The following is a 22,912-nucleotide window of genomic DNA, read 5'->3' as shown; positions in this document are numbered from 1 at the left end:
CCTTTATATTATTGTAGTAAAATAAAATTATGTAGTCTGTTTCAATACACCTTAGTTTTCTTCATTTATTAGTGTTTAAGTTGGAACTTTGCAGATTAAGTCTGGACTTGTGATTCTATGATAATAATTGTGGAATTGGGACTTATTCCATCTGAATTCCATATGGAAAAAGTATGGATTCCATCTAAAAAAGTATGGAGTCCATCAGCTATTCCATGGATTCCATCTGAAAGAAGTATGGAGTCCATCAGCTATTCCATGGAATCCATCTCCAGAAAGTATGGAGTCCATCAGCCATTCCATGGAATCCATCTCCAGAAAGTATGGAGTCCATCAGCCATTCCATGGAATCCATCTCCAGAAAGTATGGAGTCCATCAGCCATTCCATGGAATCCATCTCCAGAAAGTATGGAGTCCATCAGCCATTCCATGGAATCCATCTCCAGAAAGTATGGAGTCCATCAGCCATTCCATGGAATCCATCTCCAGAAAGTATGGAGTCCATCAGCCATTCCATGGAATCCATCCCCAGAAAGTATGGAGTCCATCTGCCATTCCATGGAATCCATCTGGAATTCCTGGAATCCACCCCCCTTCCATGCATTCCATATGGATTAAGCCGGGGAGGGTAAAGTACAGCTGTCATGGGCAGTTGTGATTTCGCCACATATGCGTTGGGCTGGTCGTGTCATCGTGTGGTTCGCTACGTAGGCATTGGGCTGGTCCTGCCGTCCTGTGGTTCACCAAGTCAGCAGCGGCATTGCGGGGTCCCCTACCTCGTTGTTGTCCTGACTTGCCATGTGGGAGCTGGATTAGCTTTGGTGTCAGGTTCAGATTGCGGCCATTGGGCTCACCTGTTCCTCATGGGCGTATCACATCCCCTGCGAAATCCTGCGCCACTTGGTTTCTGCCACCGCCTCATTCTCAAATCCATAGTCGGTGTTGCTGGCTTGCATCTGGAGGCGTGACCATCGAGATCAGGCCACATATTTCAATGAGGGGAGGGGCAGGAAGAAAGTGTGGGGTGATCAGGTACGCGCATGGGCAATGGTGGGGGTAAAGAGAGCTGTGACGGTGGTTGACATTGCATGTGTGACAGAAGGATCCAGTAAATACAGATAAATACAGTAAGCATAATAATCTTAAATTTAATAATGGCCCGAATCGGTTCGGCAGCGAAAACCAGAAACGAAAATCCGGAGTAATATTTTGTTATCTCTTGCAGGAAGATATTTTCGTTTTCGCTTCTGGTCTATACCATTTGCACATCTGATGAAGAATTTTTTGTGATGATGAATGTGTTGCACTGGCCGCAGAAATGGCTGCTGGCGAACGGAAAAACGAATGGTGCTTTCCTGCTGCCCTGGCCTGGTTTGAGAGTCGGCGGTCGAATGGGCCAGACTTCTGTATGAACCAGTTACAGAGAGCAATGTATTTGTATAGATGGGAACCAAATGAGAAACATTTTTTTTGTGAAGTGATGGGTAGCTTGTCGTAACAGGCTGGGATGTGACTTGGCGCTAGTGTTTGAAAGTCCGGTCCAGTCCGGTTATTGAGCCCTCAGGGGCTCTAACCGAGACCGAGACCAGTTACCTTGTGCCACGAAACCCAAAATAACCGAACCGGACTGCTACTAACCGATATAATCGGTTAGTAACGGTTAGCGGTCGGTTACATGACCGGTCCTAACCGGTTATTTCTCTGTACTAACATAATTACAAACCTATATTATATTTCTAATACAAGCATTATGCTGCATGCACCAGCGAGGCGCGTGTAGGTGAAACACCGCCTCACATGATGGCCCAATGAAGAGAGAAAGAGAGTACTCAATCTGTGAGCCTTTCTCATCACAACCTACACATCCGGCATATTTCATAATTTATAAACAACCTCGCAGGTCGAGTACACCCGACCTGCGAGCGTTTCTCATGGATTGCCATTGTTGTATCAATGTCACATTATCACACATGTGACGACAGGAAAATAGTCACTTAAATTTCGATTCACCATAAATATGTCAATTCTCCACTAAAAAATATGATTTTTGGATCGTTAGAAAGCGTTTAAACAGGGGAATATTTGTGTGTAACGTTAGGATACAAAGACCGGTTATAACCGGTCCTAACTGGTTTTTGTTTGGTCTTGAATATTTTGGGATGACACCTAACCACTAACCGGACCGCGGTTACGGTTAGGATCGGTTAGGTAATTTTTGCGGTCCTGATCGGTTACGGTTCGGTCCAGTCTCGGTTATTTTCCGGTTAACTAACCTAACTTCCAAACACTACTTGGCGCGAAGTACTGGAGCCCGCTTCAAAGGCCAATACAGTTTCACTTCCCGTTTCCTGAAAAATGGGACTGTAATTGCAAGCTACTATCGTATGAATTTGAATCTACAGACACCCAGAGTCTCTTCTCATTGTAGAAAAGTAAAATTGAGAACAACCCCTTGAAATATCTTGAAACGGAAGCAAATTCACGATGGTAGCAACGTCATACAAACGATCAACCCGGGTCAGGTTCGGTATTTTATTTATAGATGGGGACTTGTAATTGGTTCCCTTGCAATTGGGGACAACCACCGAGGATAAGAGATACTCAAGGCTTGTAATTATGGACGCGTCTCACACATGCATGCATAAAAATTCCACAATCAGCAAACTCCGTCGTCTAGGAAAGTAAAAACCACCCCTACCCCTCTGGTCAAAGGGGTCAAAGGGGCCAACGGGTCCCTAGAGTCTTAACCCATGGGCCATCTAGGTTTGTTTTTGTAGCCCGTTGTGCGTTGACGTGTTGAAGTATGAGTAAAAATGAAGGGTCCTGCGGCCTGCCGCAATGGCTATGAATAAAACATTGGTGTGTTTCCCACTGCGACGACGTCATTCCTATCAACTCGCAGTCATGATCAGTTGTTATTATTAGGTAGTACATAAGTAGTTGGGCCGTGGTGAGAGTGTTGCAGTATTGATAAAACTTTGTTTTGAAGGCAGAGCCTGCCGGCGAGCCGATTCACTTGATTTACAATGGGCACCTGCCAGTGAATAAAAAGGTTAGACCGTGAAGAGACAAAAGAACTTACCCGCTGGGCTCTGTCCGACAACGGAGATAAAAATATACCTACATAGTTGCCGGACACCGTGTAGGATTGAAATTATTTTCAACACGAAAAAAAAAATTCCGACGCCAGTGCCAGTCGTCATAAGGATGTGCGTGTTGGTCATCCCGGGAGGATCTTTGAGCAGCACGCGGGGCGAGGACCTGCAGATGTAGGATTCAGATATGAGTTTTGACTTGTGGTATTGTTGACTTGCATAGTTGTACTGTTTCGTGAAGTCTTTCACAATACTAATTCAAGTCAGCGCATTCCGGGCCATAAAACCACGAGACTCTATAGCGTCCAAAACGCAACGGTCACCACCCCGTCAGACGCCAATATCATCATATCGTCGAACAACTGACAGTTGAACGGCTGTCACCTTGAACTTTCAAGTTCGGCCTGTCCCGACGGGAGTCACAATGTACCTGAGCTTTGTGTGGAATCGAACAGCCTGCTTGGAGACTGAGAACAGGTGAGCCGGCAATGGCAGTTGAATATTGAATGACAAGGTTGAGTGTTGACTGTCACGCCGGTTGACGCGTCGACGTGCCTTGAGCTTGGGCGGGGTGCCTTCCTTTGTCCTGGGCCTTGGCTAGCCTTGGGTAGATAAACGCCAGACGCCAGTGCCTTGCTTTTTGCACGTGTGGGCAGACGCTGGTGTAGTGTGGTCAGGTTTTGTAGACGCGTGCGCTGCGTGGTTGGTGGATAGATAACAGGGCCACCGCTATCTCTTTTTGTTTCTTTGGGCAGGCTATGCTTGAGATGAAATGAGGTTCAATTGAATTGAAAAAAAAAGAGTTATGAGGGTGTAAGGAGACGTCGACTTTGCTCCGGATAAGATTGTTTCCGAATGAGGGCCTTGGGTTCAGGTTATTTACTTGCCGATTTTCTTGAACTCTGTGCGAGCTGCTTGGCAAGTGCTTTGCACGTGTTGGCAGAGCGCTGCGTGGTTGGTGGATAGATAACACGGGCCTTTTTTTTTTAATGGCTAGCTCGATGCTCGAGATGAAGTGAGGTTTAATTTTTTTTAAAATGGGGGGTACCGATTCTTATCGACTTTGAATGCTCCGGATAAGGTTTGCGATTTCCCAAAAGCGCCAGGTTGTCTACTTGCCGATTTTCTTGAGGCTGCTTGGCCTGCACTGCGCAGATGGCGCGGTTGCCTGCCCCTGTGAGTCACTGCTTAGATTAGATCATGGTGACGTATATAGAGAGCGATCAGGGGGTGGTGAAAGTCGGCGGAGAGTAGTCACAAGAGCCTAGACGAGGAATGTAAAGGCCTAGGGAACCCGAGGAGGCCGACGGATGGATCATGAGTGGTGGTGATAGCTATGGGTACACTTGACACGACACGACGTCGCATGTCAATGTCAGTACGCCAATGTAAATAAGGTTGGGGGAAACATGGGCCTTTGGAGAGAAGCAGGGTGTAATTTAGAAAGCAGTGTAGGCTGAGGAACTTGAGAAGATGAACCGTTTTTGGGTGGGTTGGGTGACGAGGGGGATGGATCTCCAGGCACTTCTTCAAAGGAGATAAGCGACAAATATCCGCGATTCTGAGCTCGATTGAAAACGTGCGTGACTTTGTTCCTGGTGAACCAGTTCTCGGTACCTGACCGCGTTCGCTTGCAGTGGGAAAAGTGAAAGATAAAGTTCAAAAATGGATCTTCTCTTTGAGTAAGTATGTATAGAGATGATTGATATGACTGCTGTACCTGGCTGGCGTCAATAATCCAAACCCCTCAATCCCCCCATCATACTTATCTCTTACTTGGAATGCCCGTCCGCACCGCTGACGACCCACTCGACGAGGTGCTCAAGCCGCCTCCGGACGAGTCTCCAGAAGACCGTGTGGTAAGGCTGCAGAATGAGGCAGAGGCAAAGAGGGTTAGCTTGGCTATTGATGCTAGCATCAAGGCTGAACGACATGCGAGGAGGAAAAAGAGGATTGTGAGGCTGTTGTTGCTGGGTCAGAGCGAGTCTGGTGAGCTTTGTGGTCGTTTTGACCTACACTGTATTTATGAGAGTGTGTGTTTAGGGAAATCAACAACTCTACGACGTACGTCCACCTCTGTTGTTTTTTTGGTAGATATGAAAAGCTTATCGCCACCCTGCAGAATTTCAAAGACTGTATACACCCACCGCCTTTCGCGAGGAACGTATCCTCTGGCGCGCTGTTATCCAACTCAACATCGTCAGGTCAATACGCACCATCCTCGATGCTTTGACCTTTCCTTCAACTTCAACGTCCTCACCACACACATCACCGTACTCGTCCCCTCGTTCAAGGGCCCGCACCATCTCCCGCCCGCCTTTACCAAACCACCCACACGAGCAATACAATGGCAACGGGAACGACACAACACTAACATTCGGCTCTTCTTCGTCCCCCCCGCGCGTCAGACACCGACACCACCACCACTCGCCCCCGTCCAACCCAGACTCGGACGGAGACTCCGAGTCTGATTTCGTTCATCCCCACCACCACATACACCACCGCAGCCCACGCTCCACCTCCCCACTCACACTAGCCCAAAACACACCCCTAGACGCACTAAAAGCGCGCTTGTTACCCCTGCGCCATATCGAGGCTCTCCTCATCGCAAAACTCGTCCCGCCCAACGAGGAAGAGGCGACGCATTTCGCTCGTCCTGGTCCCCCTGGTGTTGGTGTTGGTGCTGGAACGAGTGCAGGGTCCTCTTCCGGGGCGAGTTCTACGTCGGGTGGGACGGGGAACCACGCGTATAGGAACCAAGAGATTTTCGTTAGGCCTGGGACGGGGTGGAAGGGCGGTTTGGCGCGTGCTAGGGTTACTTATCCTGGGTCTGGGTATGGGTACGGCGACGACCGCGGTGTCAAGCAAAACGGGAGTAGTGGGAAAGGGAGTAGTGGAGGGAATGGGACAAGACCAATGAGCGCAGGTACCACGGGTCTTGAAACGCAGGATGAGCCGCAGGAGGTGTTGAATATGTGTAGGAGGGATATGATTGCGCTTTGGAATGATGAGGGTGTTAGGGAGGTGTTGAGACGGAGGAAGATTAGGATTGAGGAGGAGTCGGGGTTGTGAGTTTTCCTTCTCTTTTTCCTTTTTGGAAACGTATTTCTGATGTTTTCTATGTAGTTTTTTGGACGACCTAGAGAGATTGACGTCCCTCAAGTATATGCCTACGGATGGTAAGTCCCCCCTTTCCCCTCCTTTCAACGCAACTAACCCATGTGAACAACAAACAGACGACGTCCTCAAAGCCCGGCTCAAAACCGTTGGCGTATCAGAGTACAAATTCGAGATGGAAGCGACTGCGGGGAGGGATAGCGGTACGGAGTGGAGGATTGTGGATGTTGGTGGGAGTCGGAGTCAGGTTGGTTTTTTTCTTCTCTTCCTTTGTTCGTTAGCCTTACCATAACTCCGTAGCGTCGTAAGTCCCATCCTCAACGCATCCCCCAAAAATCCTAATCTGAAAGCTAGCTACGTGGGCGCCCTTCTTCGACGATGGTACGCCCACCTCCCCCCATTTCTCCCTTCTTTCTTTCTTTTTTTTGCACAAGTTGATATGTATTGGACGCAGTGGATGCTATTATCTTCTTGGCACCCATATCAGGGTTCGACCAAGTCCTTTCGGAAGATCGCACAGTGAATAGGCTGGTGAGTTTATTTCTTTTTGGTTGCTTTTCTTTCTGGTTCTTTGTCTTGTTTTTTTGGCTCCGTTAGTTCGTTCGTTCGTTTGGTGGATTTGTTCGATGCCGCGACGTGGCGGTCCTTCCATCTCTGTTGTTTTTGCAGTCGATGTTGTTTTTGCTCTTTGCCTTGCCTTCCCTCTGCCTACCTCTTGAGGGTCAGCTTTGGGTATCATTCCAATGATGCTTCCCCTTGCCTTTCCTTTTCACTTGGATCCGCTTCGACCTTCGTGGTTTTAGCGGTTTTTGTTTTTATTGGTCTGATGCCGTTGTGCTTCTTGCCTTGCCTTCGCGTCTCTGGACTTCTGCCTGCAACGGCACTCTTCACTTCGTTGTTTTTGCACGTCAATGGGAAGGTTTCGGCCCCCTCCAAACCAAATCCTCGAAGTAAGAGTGAATGACTTCGATAATAAACGCGCGCTGGTTTTTGGACAATGTCAGGACTCAATGCATCAGAGTTAGGACAGTAATCTGTAGCATAGATGTAGTGACCTTATGTGCGCAATACATAATAGAAACCAACTGCAAAATTTGTCCTCTTACGACAACCACCACAATCAAAATACAATTTTCTTGACTTCTAACCATTTCTTGGCTATACCATGGAAAACAACGGCTTTGATTATAATGCGCTCAGAGGTACAAATCCAAGGTTCTCAATGTCACAGACTTCGGACCCGTCAACGACAAAAGTCAAGCCGAAGACGTTCTCAATGACGCAGGGTAAGCCACTTACACAGAACCCAGAAATCAGCTCGACACACAACGCAAATTCCTTCAAGTTCGCTCTGTTCAAGAACGCTGAAGCCTTGGCCATTCCTGACGCGTCGCGACGATCCGTGTTTTCTTTTCAAGCGCAACAACGAACGCAGGCTGAGAGTTCATTTCAGAGTCGCCTATCGGCACCACTAATTCTTTCAGACGTCCAAGAAGCATTGAAGGCACCCGTCAATATCCTGCAGGATCGCGACGTCGGACAGGGGGAGGCACAAGGTGAGCATTGCCACTCTTTCTTTCGTGAATATCGGTCTAATGACGACTACAGAGGGAAGAAGAGACGCGTCATCCCCGTTGACGGCCTCACCCAAATATGAAGGCCGCGCATACATCCATCCAGCATCGCATAAATCGCCGCCAAATCATCCTTCACCTACCGCCTCACACAGAGAAATAGAATTTTCGCCAGAATATAGCCGGGAAAACGACAGGACCGCATCTTTGACCTCGATTCCAGGCGAGTCAAGTAAGTTATCACAATCTACGCAATTTTGTTTGACCCATCATAATAGATCGCAAAACTAGTCGTCGACAATCACCCGCCTTATCTGGAGCGCATACATCTTCTTTGCCTCCGCCTTCACGCCCCAGCTCGCGGTCTCAATTAGTTTTTCCGCTATCAAAAAATGAATTAGGTTTCAATTCGATTCCAGATACGTCTCTCAAACCACAACAAACTCCTCCCATTGCGAAAAGGGATGTAAAGCGAGCGTTTAGCGATCTCCTTGAGCATGTTCGTTCCTTCATGGTTCTTCTTGCTTCCGTTCTTTTGAACTTTCTTCTTCTTCACAGAACCACCGATACGAGGCTTTTTTTGCGGAATCGATCGCACTGCAAACACAAAATGAGTATTTATCTCGAATGCGCAGTGCGGCGACGAAGGATCTCAAGTCTGCGCGTGAAGAGCTTTCCGCTACAGCAGCGCAATTGGCATCTGCTAGGTCGGAGCACGCCGCCGCTCTCCCATTGTTGAAATCAACGGAGAATGAATTAAGCACCGCCAAGTCTGACCTCGCCTTAACACGCTCGAATCTTGCGGATGCCGTCGCCGAAATTTCGACCCTCAAAAGCTCTTTGGAGCAAATGTCGCATGCTTATGGGCAGGAAAAGTTGGGGAAGGAAGTGGCTGAAAAGAGGCTCGTCACGGCAAAGCAAAGTCTGGCGACTCTCTGAGAAAAGTAAGTTATCAGTCAATCCCTATTGCTTCTTACTTATGCTAGCTTCAATAGCTACGAGTCACTTCATTCCTCCTTCGTCGCTCTTGGAAAGTCTCACGAGACTTCGGAAGCTTCGCTTTCACAAGCTGTCGCTGAGGTGACTGAAATTAAGCGGTCTGCGGCGGATGCCTTGACCAGTAAGGTTGCTTCAACGGGGTTTTCGCAATGTTGACGACGTCTCCGCTACTACTAGGTGTTGGACCCCTCCTTGAAGTAGGCGGTGGCTTCTCCCGCGTATCTGAGATGAGAGATACCATTCAAGAACTCCAGGGAGAGTTGGGCTCATGTAAGCTCGTTCCTGCTCTTGTTCTTCACCCAATCGTTCGTTGACCCTCTACAGCCCAGCGCGTGACTGATCTCCTCCGCGACAAGCTTCACCACCTATCTTCCCAGCTCGCGGATGCGCAAGCACGGATCAAAGATTTCGAGGATACGGAGCGCGGGACGCTAAGTGTTCTTCGTGATCGCCTGGACGATAAGCGGAGCTTGGAAGTTTTGTGCAGTGTCGGTGGGCATCTCTATCAACTGCCCTTGTTTGTATGGACATTTATGTTTCCGTTTTCTCAAGGGAGCAAGGTAGAAGACCTGACGGACCGTCTGGCGAAGCACGAACGGGAAAGTATCGACGCCCTTGCTGAAGCAGCTGGTGTAGAGGCAAAGCTCATCGCTGTCACTCATGAGTAGGTTCTAACTTTGTGCTGGAATGTTGCCGGACGCATGAACTATCCTTTTAGACTGCAGAACCTGAAAACTTCCTCATCAGCAAATCTCATTGAGTTGCAGGAGCTGAGGGTCATCAAGGAGGAGTGAGTGTACTCACCTACCTTTCTGATTCACATCCGCTTACTGGCTTTTGAACAGGGGTCTTTCGAAGTTGCTTGCATCTCAAGAAGTCATCAACGCCAAGGAGAAGGAGATTATCGGTTTAAAGGCAGAGGTCAAGGCTCTCGGCGAGTCGAAGGCTGAGTTGAGAGCGTTGTTAGTTTCCTCTTTTTTCCGTGTTTGGTGGTCTATCCTTCTGCTTCGGTCTGGTGAACAACGTCGTGTTGTGGTCTAAAGTGGATGACCGGCTACTGCCACGGGTGCGGATATTTCCGAATCCGAACACCCATGGCGGCAAACACGGGCCAGGAACAGACAGCCTTGAAAGGCCAGAGGACTGGGAGAGGCGAACCGTGAAGCAGCCAAGGGAAAACAGACGTTGTCACAATGATAAGGTGATGGGAGGACGGGAGAGGATTGGTTTTGAGAGAGATTTGAGTGATAATACCTTGGGACTTGGTTTGCGAGAGAGGTAAGGTGCCAAGGAGAAAAGGAGCTTGAACTGGAATCGAGAAGCTGCATCAGCTAGGGCATTCTGTTCAGTGGGGATCCAGTCTGGGGTGAAAGTAAAGTCGAGTATGCTTGCCAGACCAAGAAATTGATGAACTAATTCCATCATGGGAGATGACCGAATTGATAGATCTTTGATCGCTGAGTAAACATTGGTGTTATCAGTGTGAAAGATGATGTGTTTATGACGGAATTCAGGACCCCAGCATAGGATAGCATGGATTACTGCATAAAACTCTTTCCACTTGATGTCGTGTTTAGAGTATCGTTGTGGGATCCGAATTGAAAACCAGCTTGAGTTGAAAACACCGCCTGCACCTTTTGTACCGCTCGCATCAGTGTATATATGAATGATGGGGCGAGTCGGAGCCACAAAGTGAATGCCATTCCAAGACGAAGAGTATGTAATCCACCACTCGAGATCACGTCGGGTACTCCGAGGAATTCGGCGACGAGAAAAATCAGATTTGAACGTTGAGGTGAAATCAAAGAAGGAGCGGAGGAAGGCACGGGAGTATGGAATCACCTGAGAGCAAAATTGCAGATATCCGATGAGCTCTTGAAGTTCGAGCAAGGTGCAGTGTGTCTTGGACTTCCACTGAGATAAGAGAGAAGAGAGGAGCTCTAGTTTTCTGAGAGGTAAGCGAGCCTCCATTACGTGGGAGTCAAGTTCAATTCCAAGGAATTCTAGGCAGGTAGTGGGGCCTTCCACTTTGGAATCCTGGAAACGTAGACCAAGCGAATCAGCTAATGACTGTGTCCATTCAAGAGCAGCGTAAACGATGTCAAGAGGGGTTTGTGGTGCGAAGATCTGTAGGAAATCATCTAGGTAGTGGCGGATAAATGCTGGAAGATGATGTTGCAAGATCCAATGAAGGGCTTCTGCAAAGAGGTTGAAAATATAGGGAGCAGATCGAGCTCCAAATGTAAGAAACTTTTCATAGAAAAAAGCTCCAAGCCACGTAAAGCCGAGAAGAGGCCAGTCAAGGGGACGTACAGGAATATGACGAAATGCTTGCTCGAGATCAAGTTTGATCATGAGCGAATCATGTCCAGAGTTGATGAGGTCGGAGACAGCAGCCTGAAACATGTCATAGGTAATTGAAGCTTCGCTATCTGGGATCCCGTCGTTGACTGAGGAACCACGTGGCCACGATAGGTGGTGAATTCGGCGAAGTTTATTGGAATGTTTGCGTGTGGCAACGCCCAGGGGCGAACTACGAAAATTAGGAAGAGGTGGCATATCAAAGGGGCCAGAAGCACGACCACGTGAAAGCTGAAGCTTGATGTCTGAAACAATCGCTTCTGGGTGCAGAAATGCGCTTGATAAGTTAGAGCACGATTGACTGATGTTCCGATCTCCCGAGAACCCAATGTCACAACCATGATCAATGATATGCAAAATTGAATCTACAAAAACACGATCCGGATAGTCCTTGAGAAAAAATTCCCATGCATCCCTCCTCAGCGTCGATGTCACACGTGGAAGTGAAGAGGTGTCGGCAGGTGCCATGTTAATGCGCGGGTCTGAGTTCGGACGTGAAGGTGGGTGATTAAGGGGAAGAAAAATGGATGAATGGGGGAGAGAAATTATGGGAGTGGAGACAGGTGATGTTACTGCAAAGGGGGACGGTACGGTAGACTCTGAGAGGAGCAGTGGCTTGGTACCTTGACGAAAAATGGAGGATAGCTCCGTAGCGTGTGAGGATATAGCCTCTGATGAGGAAGAAACAGCCGAACTGGCTGGGAAAGCTGTAGTGTTGCCGCAAGGAAAGGTGCCTTGAAGGCAAGGTCACCTTGAGGCGATGCAAAAGGAAATTGTCAACGTCAAGGAGTGTCAAGGTGCATCAAGGTAAATGTGCCACTTCGGGAAAAAATTCTCATAGGCCAGCGGCACGGCCGGGCCACTCAGCCTTTCTTGTGACGAGTTTTGTCGTTCCATGCGCCCAAACTTGTTGCTCGACGCTGAACATCGGCACTCCACTGCGCCGATCAATTTTTTGAATCTCATTTCTAGTTCTACTCTGGAACCAATAATGCCTAGTTTCATGTTTTTCAATTTGATCAATTGAACGATGCTGCTATGGCACTATCAGGTGAATAAAAAGAAGAAGACAATGTACCACGTCATGTTGGATGTTTTTCCAGTTCAAGCATCCTCTGCTCCATCAGAGTGCATGTTCTTGTAAAGCAAAGAAACTGACACCCTTTGCCGAAACAACCTTGCACCGGAATTGATGGAGAAGCTTCAAATTCTCAGATTCACATCTGCTTCAGAAAGGACGGACTGCAATGACAAATGGGTGTTTGTTGAGGAGGAGATCTATGTACCCCATGTTTCACCCCTCTGTATGGATGATTTTTTCGTAACTTGTCAATTGCTCGTCAACTCAATACCCTAAAATTACTTCTTGGCTCGCCATGTGCATATTTAGTTGACAGGTCACCTCACTCAACCACAGGGACCCTCTGTTGACCAGTACTCAGATGTATGTTACAATAATACATGATATAGTTATGATTCTACGTGGCTGCAAACTTGCTGCAAGCTGATTCTCTTTCGTTTTCCTAATCTGGAAAATACCTTGAGGTCACATCAAGGTAACTCAAGGTGACAGGGCTGTCACCTCAAGGTGACCTTCACCTTCCCTTGCGGCAACACTAGAAAGCTGCGACAGACTCGTCAAAGAGGAGCGGTACCGCTATTGCGGGACTAAGCTCGGCAGGGGTAAAGCAAGGCGTATGGAGCCGTGAACGCTGAGGCCGGAATCGTTTCGAGCGTTGGCGGTTGCCCCTTGATCTAGAAACACGCGTGAATGAAACCGGGTTACTGATGGATGTGGGATCAAGTTGCTGGGGGCACAAAAAGAGTTTGGAGCGTTGACGAGAGGTGCCCGAGACTCGAGAAAAAGGGCTAGAATCTGATGTCCAAGAAGAGCTGTGAGCCCAAGAGGGTCGGGGCATGTCTGAGAATGAGTGGCTCAGTTATGCAAGTGTTGGTCGTCTTCCTGGAGAAAAAAGAGCAGCTGCGTGTACTGCAAGCATGCTGTGAGATCAATGAAGAAGGAAGAGAGACTGTGCTAAAGCTACCTGCAAGCATGCTGTGAGATCAATGAAGAAGGAAGAGAGACGAGGAGTGGCTCGCAGATGCGACTCGGAGGCGACAAGTGCGCACGCGATCACATCACGTGAACGAAGAATTCCCTCCGCTCTTGATAGACCACCTTCAAACTCGTTTGAACGTTCCAACTTACGCAACACACACTACTAGGGTTGCGGAAGCTAAGAAAGCGGTCGCGGAGAAAGACCGCGAACTCAGAGCTAGGGATTCGTAAGTGATGGCGACATACCCTCTCGTATGCCTTTAACGATAATCTGTCCAGAAATAACTTGATTGAGCAAAAGGTCGAGGATCTGAATTCGCAGGTCGTTTCTGCAGAAGCTTCGTTAAAGGTGTACGTCACCCATTTACCACATTTCTGCCGTTGTAACACCATTTTTGTTGAACAAAAGAGTGGCTCGCACTGGCTCAATCCGAGGCTCGTGAGCGTAAAGAGGAAAGCGACATTCTGAAGACAAAGGTTGAGAGCCTTGAAGTTGCCCGTACCGAATGGTACGTCTACCTTTTGGTCGTGTTTTATCCTCACCACTGATGAATACCGTTACGCTAGGGAGGGCCTGAATTCTAAGTTACAAACACAGATTCAAGAACTTGGTGCAAGAGAGGCGCTGGCTGTACAAAAGACCCAACTAGTTCAAGCTGAGATCAAGCCGGTCACAGCGGAAGCCAAGAAGGCCGATGAGGAAGCGAGTAAAACTATCGAATCGTATGTCGCTTGTTTCCTGACGTTAGTAATGGTTAGAACTGATGCTTCTTTCCATATCTTCAGGCTTCGTCAAGCGAATCGTCGGTTGGAGGTCGGCAATAGCTTGTACTTACGCATATTCATCACTGACATCGGTATTCTCAGAACCGGTTGGATGAACAAAATACGGCTCTGGTGTCAGCGACTGACACCAATAACATGCTCCAGGTAATGGAATGCACTAGCGACATGCGTGCTCTACTGACGTTACCATGAACAACGCAGGCTAGATTGGATGAGCAGGCGGCTGCTTTAACGCTAGCCAAGGACCAGAGCACTGCGAAAGAGGTGAAGTCCGCCATTTGTGATGGTACTTCAGTGATTATTGATATACTTCGGCCTTAGGCGGGCGTTCAAGAGATCGTTCACAACCTTAGGACGGAACTCGCCGTTATTCATGAACAGAAAATCGTGCTTGAGCGGGAGACCGCCAATCTGAAAACCTCATTTAATCAACTGACTCGGGAATCCGCGGCCTCGCTGGCAGCTGCTCAAGTGGACTTTGAGAAAAAGATGAACAAGCAGGAGAAGGCTAACGAGCGACTTGTCTCGGCGCAAGAGAAACGCGCTGTTGCCGCTGAGAAGGCGGCCACTCTGGCGGAGAATGACGCTAAAGAAGCAAGAGCGGCGAGGGAGGAGCTTGCTGGTAGGCTTGCTTTGGCGGAGATGTCTGTGATTGCGATTGCTGAGGATGGCGAGGCTGCGGCGACGAGGGAGTCTGGACAGCTGAAGATCATGAAAGCTCGAGCTGAGGACCTGGAGGCAAGAATGGGCGAAATGATGAAGCATGCGGAAACGCTTTTGGGTCGGTACCATGATACGAACTTGGTAAGTTCATTTTCTTGTGAACTCGTCCTGGCTTGATTTCAACTTTCGTAGACCGACCCCGAGAAGGACCTGGTGAACCATGTTATCCTTCAAACGCAAACGAGTTATGAACAGGACGTCGTTGCTAAGGATAACGAGCTTCGACGAGTTAGGTTATCGTATGTGTGTTGAAACCTACTGACCTCGATCTCCCAGCGTGAACACCTCGCGACTGGCCTCCATAGTCGAATCCATTCTTTGGAGGCAGCACTAGCGCAGATGCTAAATGAGAAGGCCAAGAGTGCCGGGCCAGACGCGAAGACCTTGTTAAATTTCAGGATGTGGCTTCCCTCGAGCCCAATCGACGAGTCATTGCAAGCTTTGGTAATGTGTTCATGAATACGCTCCTCTGATTTTATCTTTATTGGCTCTTTTCATGATAGGCCGATAATGCAATGGAGCAAACGATCGAACCTGTTCCCGACGCAGCGCAGCGCTCTTCACCAGATCCAGCCCACCTCTCTTTGCCGGCTCCAAGTCTCAAACAACAGGAAGAAATGATCAAACCGCCATCACCCATCTCGAAACCTCAGCCCAGGGCGACTAAGCAAAAGAAGAAGAAGAGCTTCAAGACCCTTGAGGACGCCGATTCGGACTATGAGTATGACAACAGGGACAACGATTTAAGCGACTTGTCCGATCTGGAGCCTTTGTCGCCAGCAGGGAGGTGCATGAGAAAGCGTGGTCGTTCTGTATCACCGCCAGCTACTGTGACCGTCGAGGAGCCTGTGAGGACAAAACGAAGATTGGTATACACGTTTCTATGCTCCGATATTCCTCCGCTGTTTTTCACCCCTTTTTTAAAATGTAGAGGGCCACAGGAGTTCAGAATTCGGCTGTCGTTACGGCGCTTGTCATGCCGTCCCCGCAGGAAGAAGTTTCGGTTTCGACTTCCCCAGCTGTTCAGAAGAAGGCCTCCGATGGGCCTGTCAAGACTCGCCAGAAGAAGCGCAAGTAGCTGGTTGGTTCTCGTTATCAATGCCCTGTTGGTCGGTCTTTTTGCGGTACTTGGGACTCTGTTTTCCTAATCTGACTCGCTTTTTCGTCTTTGGCCTGGGATTTCTCTTGGATTCGCCCTTTGGCAATTGCAACTGTCAACTCTTTGGCTGATCATGGACGTTTTGTCGCCGTGACGATTGTCCATAACTCTTACTGTGTTGCTCAAGTCATTTGTACATATGGTGGGACTGGGAAACTGCTTTTAGTGAACGGAAAAACGAATGGTGCTTTCCTGCCGCTCTGGCCTGGTTTGAGAGTCGGCGGCCAAATTTTGGGTCGGACTCATGCACGAACCAGCTAAAGAGAGCAATGTATTTGAATAGATGTGAACCAAATGAGAAAACGAAAAATTTGTGAAGCGATGGGTGGCTTGCCGTAACAGGCTGGGATACTCGGCGCGAAGTACTGGAACCCGCTTCAAAGGCCAATACAGTTTCACTTCCCGTTTCTCAAAACATGGGACTGTAGTTGCAAGCTAACTTACAAACCCGAGGAACCTCGAGACACCCAGAGTCTCTCCTCGTTGTAAAAGTAAAAATTGAGGTTGCATAACGGAAGCAAATCCACGATGGTAGCAACGTCGTATAAACGATCGACTCGGGTCAGGTTCAGATGGGGACAAGTTGTAATATTGGCTCCTTGTAACCTCTGCAACTGTGGGCGACTCCCAATCAGTTTAAATAACGGATTACGAAAAACCATGGGTCAATCCAATGCATTAAAGGCTCTAGGGACCCGTCGGCCCCTTCGATCAAAAAAGAAAAAGGAAAAAAAAAACGGGGTCGTGGTCGGGGTGGTTAACTTTACTTCCCTACAAATGACGAATAAATTTGGCTGATTGTGAAATTTATGCACATGCACCGGTGAGTACGCGTACATAATTACGACAAGTGAGTTATCTCTGCGAGAAATTGTTCGTTGACGTGTTTAAGTATGAGTAAACCGACTAGGGTCCTGCCGCGAGAGCAGTGGGGTGCTTTGAATAGAACATTGGTGTGTTTCCCACTGCGACGTCATTCCTATCAACTCGAATAGTGTGATTGAACCAAGGTTGAACAGCCTCAGGTTGTGGACACCCCAGTTTTTGGAACTTGCTAGTCAGTGGCCTGGGGTGAGTGGGATATCCTTACTTGTTGGGGTTGGCGGTGGCCCTTATGTACTTTCTCTATCTGTTCCAATGAACGACGAGCCGATTCAAAACTCAAAATTCATGATGAACTGCGAGTTGGGGATGTTGATTTTCCTACAACTCTCAACTCGATGACGTTTGATGAATTCTTCGATGACAGCCTGCCTCTGGAGGGTCCCAACTCGACGAGAATGTAGAAAGCGACCAAGCCATGGATCTAGCCTCGCAACAGCTTGACCGACATCCTGCCCACATAACCTCTGGATGAAAGCCCCGTATGCTGGAGTGAAGGAAGTGTTGTCTTGGTAGGGAACGGCGAAGCGAAAGCCCCATTGAGGGGTGTAAGGACCTGGTCTTCAGCCATTCCCCTGATCACAGTCCGCCTCTGAATAGCTCTGCCGTGATGGCCGTGCGGAATGGGAGGCCATGAGTCTACACCCACGACTCAACCTGCTCGTAACCTTCAGGAAATGCATCCCCAGGCATGGAGGGTAAAAACCGGCCATATCTAGATCTTGCTTGGACACCAACAGGTTCAAGGGCGTGATAGACGCATACACGAACCATACTCCTGATAGTTGAGTGGAAAGGACATAGCCCGCCTTGACAAATCCAATCTTCGGCAATCTCTTCGACGAGGCTGTCTTGGTGACGTGCTAGGACGGAATCGAGCCATAGTCTATGGTCCCTTGTCATACAACCAGCCCCAGCACCCTCCAGTAGCGTTGAAAACTGCGCATCAACGCTGGATCCGAACCTTTATAAACTCCCTGGACGACGATCTGCCTCAGCTGCCACTGGTCAAGAGTTCCAGATAAGTGGGGAAGGGTGTAGCACCGGGTTTCTAGGAGAGAGATTCGCGTACACTGCCCTGACGGGATGCATACAGAACCTGCTTCGGTATCGATAAGACCAAACATGGCAAGGGTGGGGTCCTATCCTTGGTAACTGCCTGAACGACAACCTGCCACGGCACACTCTGATTTAAGGGGGGTTTCTTGGCCTACACCATGCTCCAAAAAATAAAGGAATCGCATGTGTAATAGGGGACCAGAGATCAAAAGGAGGAGCGCGAGGAGGGGAAGCGGGATGATGGGGGTGCAGTGATGAAGCTATAGCATATACTGCATTGAGAGGAGAGCGTATAGTGGCCCCGTCTTGGTATCGGCAAGACGATACCAAACCAAAGAACGGGGTGTTCCGCGAATGTCAATCGAATCATGGGCAGGATGAGCGCATAGGGCACGGGTCTGATCTTTGGTAACTCTCTAAACAACAACCTGGCTCGATAGCCTCTTAATCAAGGGGGCTAAAGAGCTGAGTTTGGGGGTAAAGAGAAAGGAGAGCCCCGGCTTGTTCGGTGGACAATTTGCTCCTAGGACCTCCAGAAAAGATAGTAGGGGATCTAGACATGCAGAGTGTGGCTTTGAAGCGATGAAACTCGTTTCAGAGTGACGTTATGGGGAGGGAAGAGAGTTGGGACTGGTGGTTGTCGTTTGACAGTTCACGGGTGGCTTGTCGCGTCATACGAGGAAGGGTAAAGATGGCCCAATCCCTCCCCAACATCGCGAAGGCTTGACCAACGGGTATAGACTCGTGTAAGATGGTCTTGAAAAAACCGGACAGGGGCCCATCAGGCGAACGAGCGCTCAACGCTGATTAACGGTCAACGCTTGATCCACATCCAAAAATACGACCAAAAAAGAAAGACAAAAAAGAGCGAAACAACGAAGAAAAACGAAAAGACCAACTCACTTTTCAGCCAACGTCAACGGCGGCCTCTCTTTCTCCTTCTCCTTCTCCAAGGGCAAATTCATGAATCACCCCATGTCTCCCCTTCAAAACCGGGCTTCCCCTCCCCACCGAACTGCTCCTCGGTAAGCCAGCTCCAGCATGTAAAGACTGCTGCGTACCGCGCGCACTTAGAGGCGAGCGTGCCTCGTTATTCAAATTGATTGAGCTTGAAGTGTAGTAGTCCGGGGTCCGGTCAGGGCAGCAATAACATATAGAGCATTGTCTCCGGGAGGCTCTTCTTATGCTTGCAGGTGTGCCTGGTGAGGGTGAGGATGCGGATGCGGATGATGATGAGGTGATTGTTCCATCTAGGAGAGGGAGTGGTCGTGGACCGGGTGAGGCGGGTAGTATGCCTAGAGAGTGTCGTTTAGATTTGGTGGTTGATGAGTAGGAGGTCGATGGCGCTGTTGTGCAGAAAGTCCCCGCTTCTGGGCCAAACGTTCGCGAACCAACTTGGGCGAACGCGAACGCACCTTAAAACGAAACCCTAACCCTCGTCTGTTGTCCAACGAGCTTGCCCATCGTAAATGTTTAGATCTCCCTTTCCTGAAGGAATTCCCTTCAGCGCAGCCCGGAGCTCTCCAGTTCCAACCCCAACCCTCTCATCCAGCTGATGAACCAGCTCATCAGTCGAACACTGGTTGGCTGAGCTCGCACAAAACATTGCCCTTTGGAACATCCTTTCGATAATTGGTAATTGGCACGAGGGTGACACGTAAGGAATGAAGGAGGGAGTCATTGCCACCACCGTTTCATCCTCGACCTCATTCTTGAAAGAACGGGCTTGAAGACTGAGTGGAGTACTGAGCACCGGCTAGGCTCGAATTGCAAACTTGTATGTCATATGCCTGTAGAGTCGCGCCCTGAGACCCGATCGGGGCAGCAGATGGTGGAAGTGTGACGGTGGTAGTGTATATGCATCAGCTGGGGGGGAACTGGCGTTAGCGACATGGAGAAGAGAATTGTATAGAAGCAGGTTGAAAGTAGACAGGGGGTAGGGAAGCTGAGGGGAGGAGGCGGGGATGGAAGAGGAAGAGGATTGAAAGCGAAGAAGGGTGGAGAGAAGAGGGGGGTTGGAAAGACACCACAACATTCTACCCGCTTTGCGGAGGCAACCCAACTCCGCAACTCGCCTATCAAGTAATAAACAGAAAAAGCTCACCCAATCTCAACATCCCAAACGCTCAAAACCTTACCGCACCCTCCAGTTACGACGATCGAACTAGGCCGGCCACACCAATGAAGGAGTAGCGCATTCAGCTTTGACTTGGTCTTGAGCGGCCTTGTCTCTCTGTTGGTTTAGAGATTGACTGTGGCGCCACCGACGTGAAGGTGCGCTGTGTAGTTTGGTCTGGTGCGAGTCCCGGTCGTCTTGCTGGTGGTGTAAGCTTCCACCACGCCCGTTGCGCGAATCTCCATCAGGTTTGTGGCTCGAGCTCCCGCCATCGCGTTGATCCCTAGTTCCTAATATCTACCCGCCTAGTCCATTGAGGCGTTGAAATTCGAAGATAGCGAAAGAGCCGCAGACGTTAGGCGAGATTGAGTTGGTCCTGCCGCTTGATGTCGTTGTTCTCCGATCATCTGCGCCCGTCGATACCTCACTAGCTTTCCCAAGGATGAATAATGCGCCTAACTGTATACGCTGTCAGGAGGGATCACGCACAAAAAATCAAACCAAAGATACATACGAACAACATTGACGGCGCAAATCCTACGAAATGAGAAGTGAGCAAAACGGATCCAAGTTATAAAGATGCAGAGAAGAATATCACCTCCTCAACTACAAAATTTGTTTTAGGCTTTTGGCATCGTATTTGCGTGTCCGCGAAAGTAGCTAATAGGTTCATTGAGGAGATGTGTCTGTTGCGGAGGAACTGTTCTGAGGGGAAGGATATCGGTAGTCCACGCGCAAAACGACGATACGGGTCGACGTCGCAGTTCATCTTTCGAGTATGGTAGGTACGCTTCTCTGAACCGGGTTCCGAGCGCCCATAGGACAGGTGACAGAATTTTGAGCTGTGCTGTGTGAACGCTTGTATGCCCCGGCAAAACGCGAATGATGCCTCATGGGCAGTGGCGGCTGTTGCACCCCCTCGTTCTCGCTTCTTTCCTTCGCCCCCATCTGCTACACTTCCAACATGAGCCAATTAAATGTCCTCCAGAATGCTCGGAACGTTGCTATAACTGATAGCAACATAAACGTCGCCGATACTGTTAGTAAAGTTTTCTAAAGCTTCTATTGCAAGAACGGTCCTAACTCTCCCCCCGTCTCACACATGTGATGTGCTGGCAATCACCGGCACTCCATATATGGTAATTATACGACTTAGGGCAATGTGCCATTGCCCTAAGTCGGCTCGAGAGCGCGCTACCGCGCGTTCTCGAGCACCTAACCTACCCTAACCTCCTAACCTAACCACTAACCACTAACCTCCTAACCTTCTAACCAAGAACGCGCTACCGCGCGGGGAAAAAAATATCCCCAACCCTAACCGCTAACCTCCTAACCTCCTAACCTTCTAACCAAGAACGCGCTACCGCGCGGGGAAAAAAATATCCTCAACCCTAACCATTAATAAACCCTAAGCGCTAACCTCCTAACCTCCTAAGCGCGCTACCGTGCGAAGAGAAAAACCCTAACCTCCTAACCTAACCAGTTAGGTAATTATTTTAATAATAAAAAGATGTGGAGCATCCAGAGTCGAACCCCAAACCTTTCGTAAGTATCACTAACACAGTGACAACAACCACTACACCAAACCAGCATATATGTCCAAGGTTTGTTGTGGAATATATCCCCCCACAAGAGGCCTGATTTGTCATAATTTCCCTTTATGGAAATGTGAGACGGGGGGATAATTGGGCTGGCTTATTGCAAGCTCATCAATTGGTTTTTTAAACAGATCAATTACTACGCTAGCGTCGGCAACAGAACGATATCCGATGCAGTGATTCCCGTAAAACCAAACTCAAGTATTCGGTTCACAGGACGCACCGACGTTCTCGCAAAATTGAAGGAACATTTTACTGCTGAAAGCAACGATAAACTCCGCCGTCAAAAATTCTTTTTGTTGTATGGCATGGGGGGTATTGGGAAGACTCAGATTTGTTTGAGGTTTATTGAAGATATGTTTAACAAGTAAGTACTCCACCATATTACTTAGTACCTGTTTCTGAATGGTCCCAAGCTTTTCCCATGTGTTCTGGATTGATGCATCTTCAGTTGGTACAATCACTCAGGCACTGAAGGGAATCTGCAACCTTCCTGAGGCTCAGTCTTCTGCTCTGGATGGTTCACCTCAATCTGCTTTACAGTGGATTAGCTCTCTGAGAGGAAACTATGCACTGGTCTTTGATAATGCTGATAATCTGACACCTGAGGAACTTGAGCAATATTTTCCATCTGGGCTAGGGGGGAATATTCTGATAACTAGTCGCAATTCTGGTCTAAAACATCTGACTTTACATGAGAATTCTCTTGAGGTGAAAGAGATGGAAGAAAATGATGCTATCTCTTTACTCTTAAAGGCTGCTTGCTTGAGTGAGTCTCAGGAAAACTTACAAGCTGAGGCTTCCAAGATTGTGAATGAGCTCTTTTGCATTCCTCTGGCTATTGATCAGGCTGGTGCTTTCATTGCTTTTGGGGGCAGAGACATAAGAGACTATCTTGATGAATATTCTCAAAACAGAGAAAGATTATTATCTTACCCAGCTTTCAAAGGGGCATCTAAGTACAACAGAACTGTGTATGGGACTTGGGAGCTATCATTTAAAGAAATTCAGGCAAGAGCTAAAAATGATGATTCTCAAGAAGCTGAGGCAGCTAAGAGTGCAATGTTTCTGCTGGCAATGTTTGCCTTCTTTCACTTTGATGGTATTACAGAAGAAATCTTTTCTTATGCTGCTACTCAGGAATATGGAGATAATGAGCAGAGGTCATCCTTGCCTCTTGCAACCTCCATAATAGACCGCACACTGCTTCAGCTTCACAAAACAGGAAAATGGGATAATTACCTCTTCAAAGAGGGAGTCCGAGTATTACTGTCCTTTAGCCTGATCAAACTGGTCTCATCCAAAGGCATCTATACCATGCACCCGCTCATTCATGCATGGGGAAGAGACAGAATGTCCTTAGAAGATAGAGAGAAATACTAT

At 48.5% G+C, this 22,912-nt stretch overlaps 5 protein-coding genes across 5 annotated transcripts; 4 read left to right on the top strand and 1 right to left on the bottom strand.

Annotated features, from left to right (window-relative positions):
• Positions 1-2,922: 2,922 nt before the first annotated feature.
• On the bottom strand, positions 2,923-3,225 carry LACBIDRAFT_314983 (uncharacterized protein; the record flags this gene model as incomplete). The annotated part of the gene is made up of 2 exons (XM_001889322.1): positions 2,923-3,035; positions 3,084-3,225. 2 exons carry the CDS (start codon positions 3,223-3,225, stop codon positions 2,923-2,925), a joined length of 255 nt encoding a protein of 84 aa, XP_001889357.1.
• Positions 3,226-4,877: 1,652 nt separating this feature from the next.
• On the top strand, positions 4,878-6,960 carry LACBIDRAFT_314982 (guanine nucleotide-binding protein alpha-4 subunit; the record flags this gene model as incomplete). Its single annotated transcript, XM_001889355.1, has 9 exons — positions 4,878-5,085; positions 5,140-5,160; positions 5,219-6,164; positions 6,223-6,275; positions 6,333-6,460; positions 6,514-6,517; positions 6,568-6,594; positions 6,668-6,744; positions 6,811-6,960. The coding sequence occupies 9 exons, from the start codon at positions 4,878-4,880 to the stop codon at positions 6,958-6,960; spliced, it is 1,614 nt and encodes a 537-aa protein (XP_001889390.1).
• Positions 6,961-7,378: 418 nt separating this feature from the next.
• On the top strand, positions 7,379-8,726 carry LACBIDRAFT_314981 (uncharacterized protein; the record flags this gene model as incomplete). Its single annotated transcript, XM_001889354.1, has 4 exons — positions 7,379-7,769; positions 7,822-8,019; positions 8,066-8,286; positions 8,346-8,726. 4 exons carry the CDS (start codon positions 7,379-7,381, stop codon positions 8,724-8,726), a joined length of 1,191 nt encoding a protein of 396 aa, XP_001889389.1.
• Positions 8,727-8,935: 209 nt separating this feature from the next.
• Positions 8,936-9,827, top strand: LACBIDRAFT_314980 (uncharacterized protein; the record flags this gene model as incomplete). The annotated part of the gene is made up of 4 exons (XM_001889353.1): positions 8,936-9,056; positions 9,111-9,450; positions 9,505-9,576; positions 9,632-9,827. 4 exons carry the CDS (start codon positions 8,936-8,938, stop codon positions 9,825-9,827), a joined length of 729 nt encoding a protein of 242 aa, XP_001889388.1.
• Positions 9,828-13,064: 3,237 nt separating this feature from the next.
• On the top strand, positions 13,065-15,793 carry LACBIDRAFT_334564 (uncharacterized protein; the record flags this gene model as incomplete). Its single annotated transcript, XM_001889352.1, has 13 exons — positions 13,065-13,150; positions 13,374-13,433; positions 13,486-13,555; positions 13,618-13,715; positions 13,774-13,929; positions 13,993-14,020; positions 14,074-14,136; positions 14,194-14,256; positions 14,314-14,796; positions 14,848-14,958; positions 14,992-15,159; positions 15,219-15,563; positions 15,647-15,793. 13 exons carry the CDS (start codon positions 13,065-13,067, stop codon positions 15,791-15,793), a joined length of 1,878 nt encoding a protein of 625 aa, XP_001889387.1.
• Between the last annotated feature and the right edge of the window lie 7,119 nt (positions 15,794-22,912).

The sequence above is a fragment of the Laccaria bicolor genome, genomic scaffold, assembly GCF_000143565.1.
Source record: "Laccaria bicolor S238N-H82 LACBIscaffold_66 genomic scaffold, whole genome shotgun sequence".
NCBI classification, from domain to species: domain Eukaryota; kingdom Fungi; phylum Basidiomycota; class Agaricomycetes; order Agaricales; family Hydnangiaceae; genus Laccaria; species Laccaria bicolor.
This window is presented reverse-complemented; position numbering and strand designations above follow the sequence as displayed.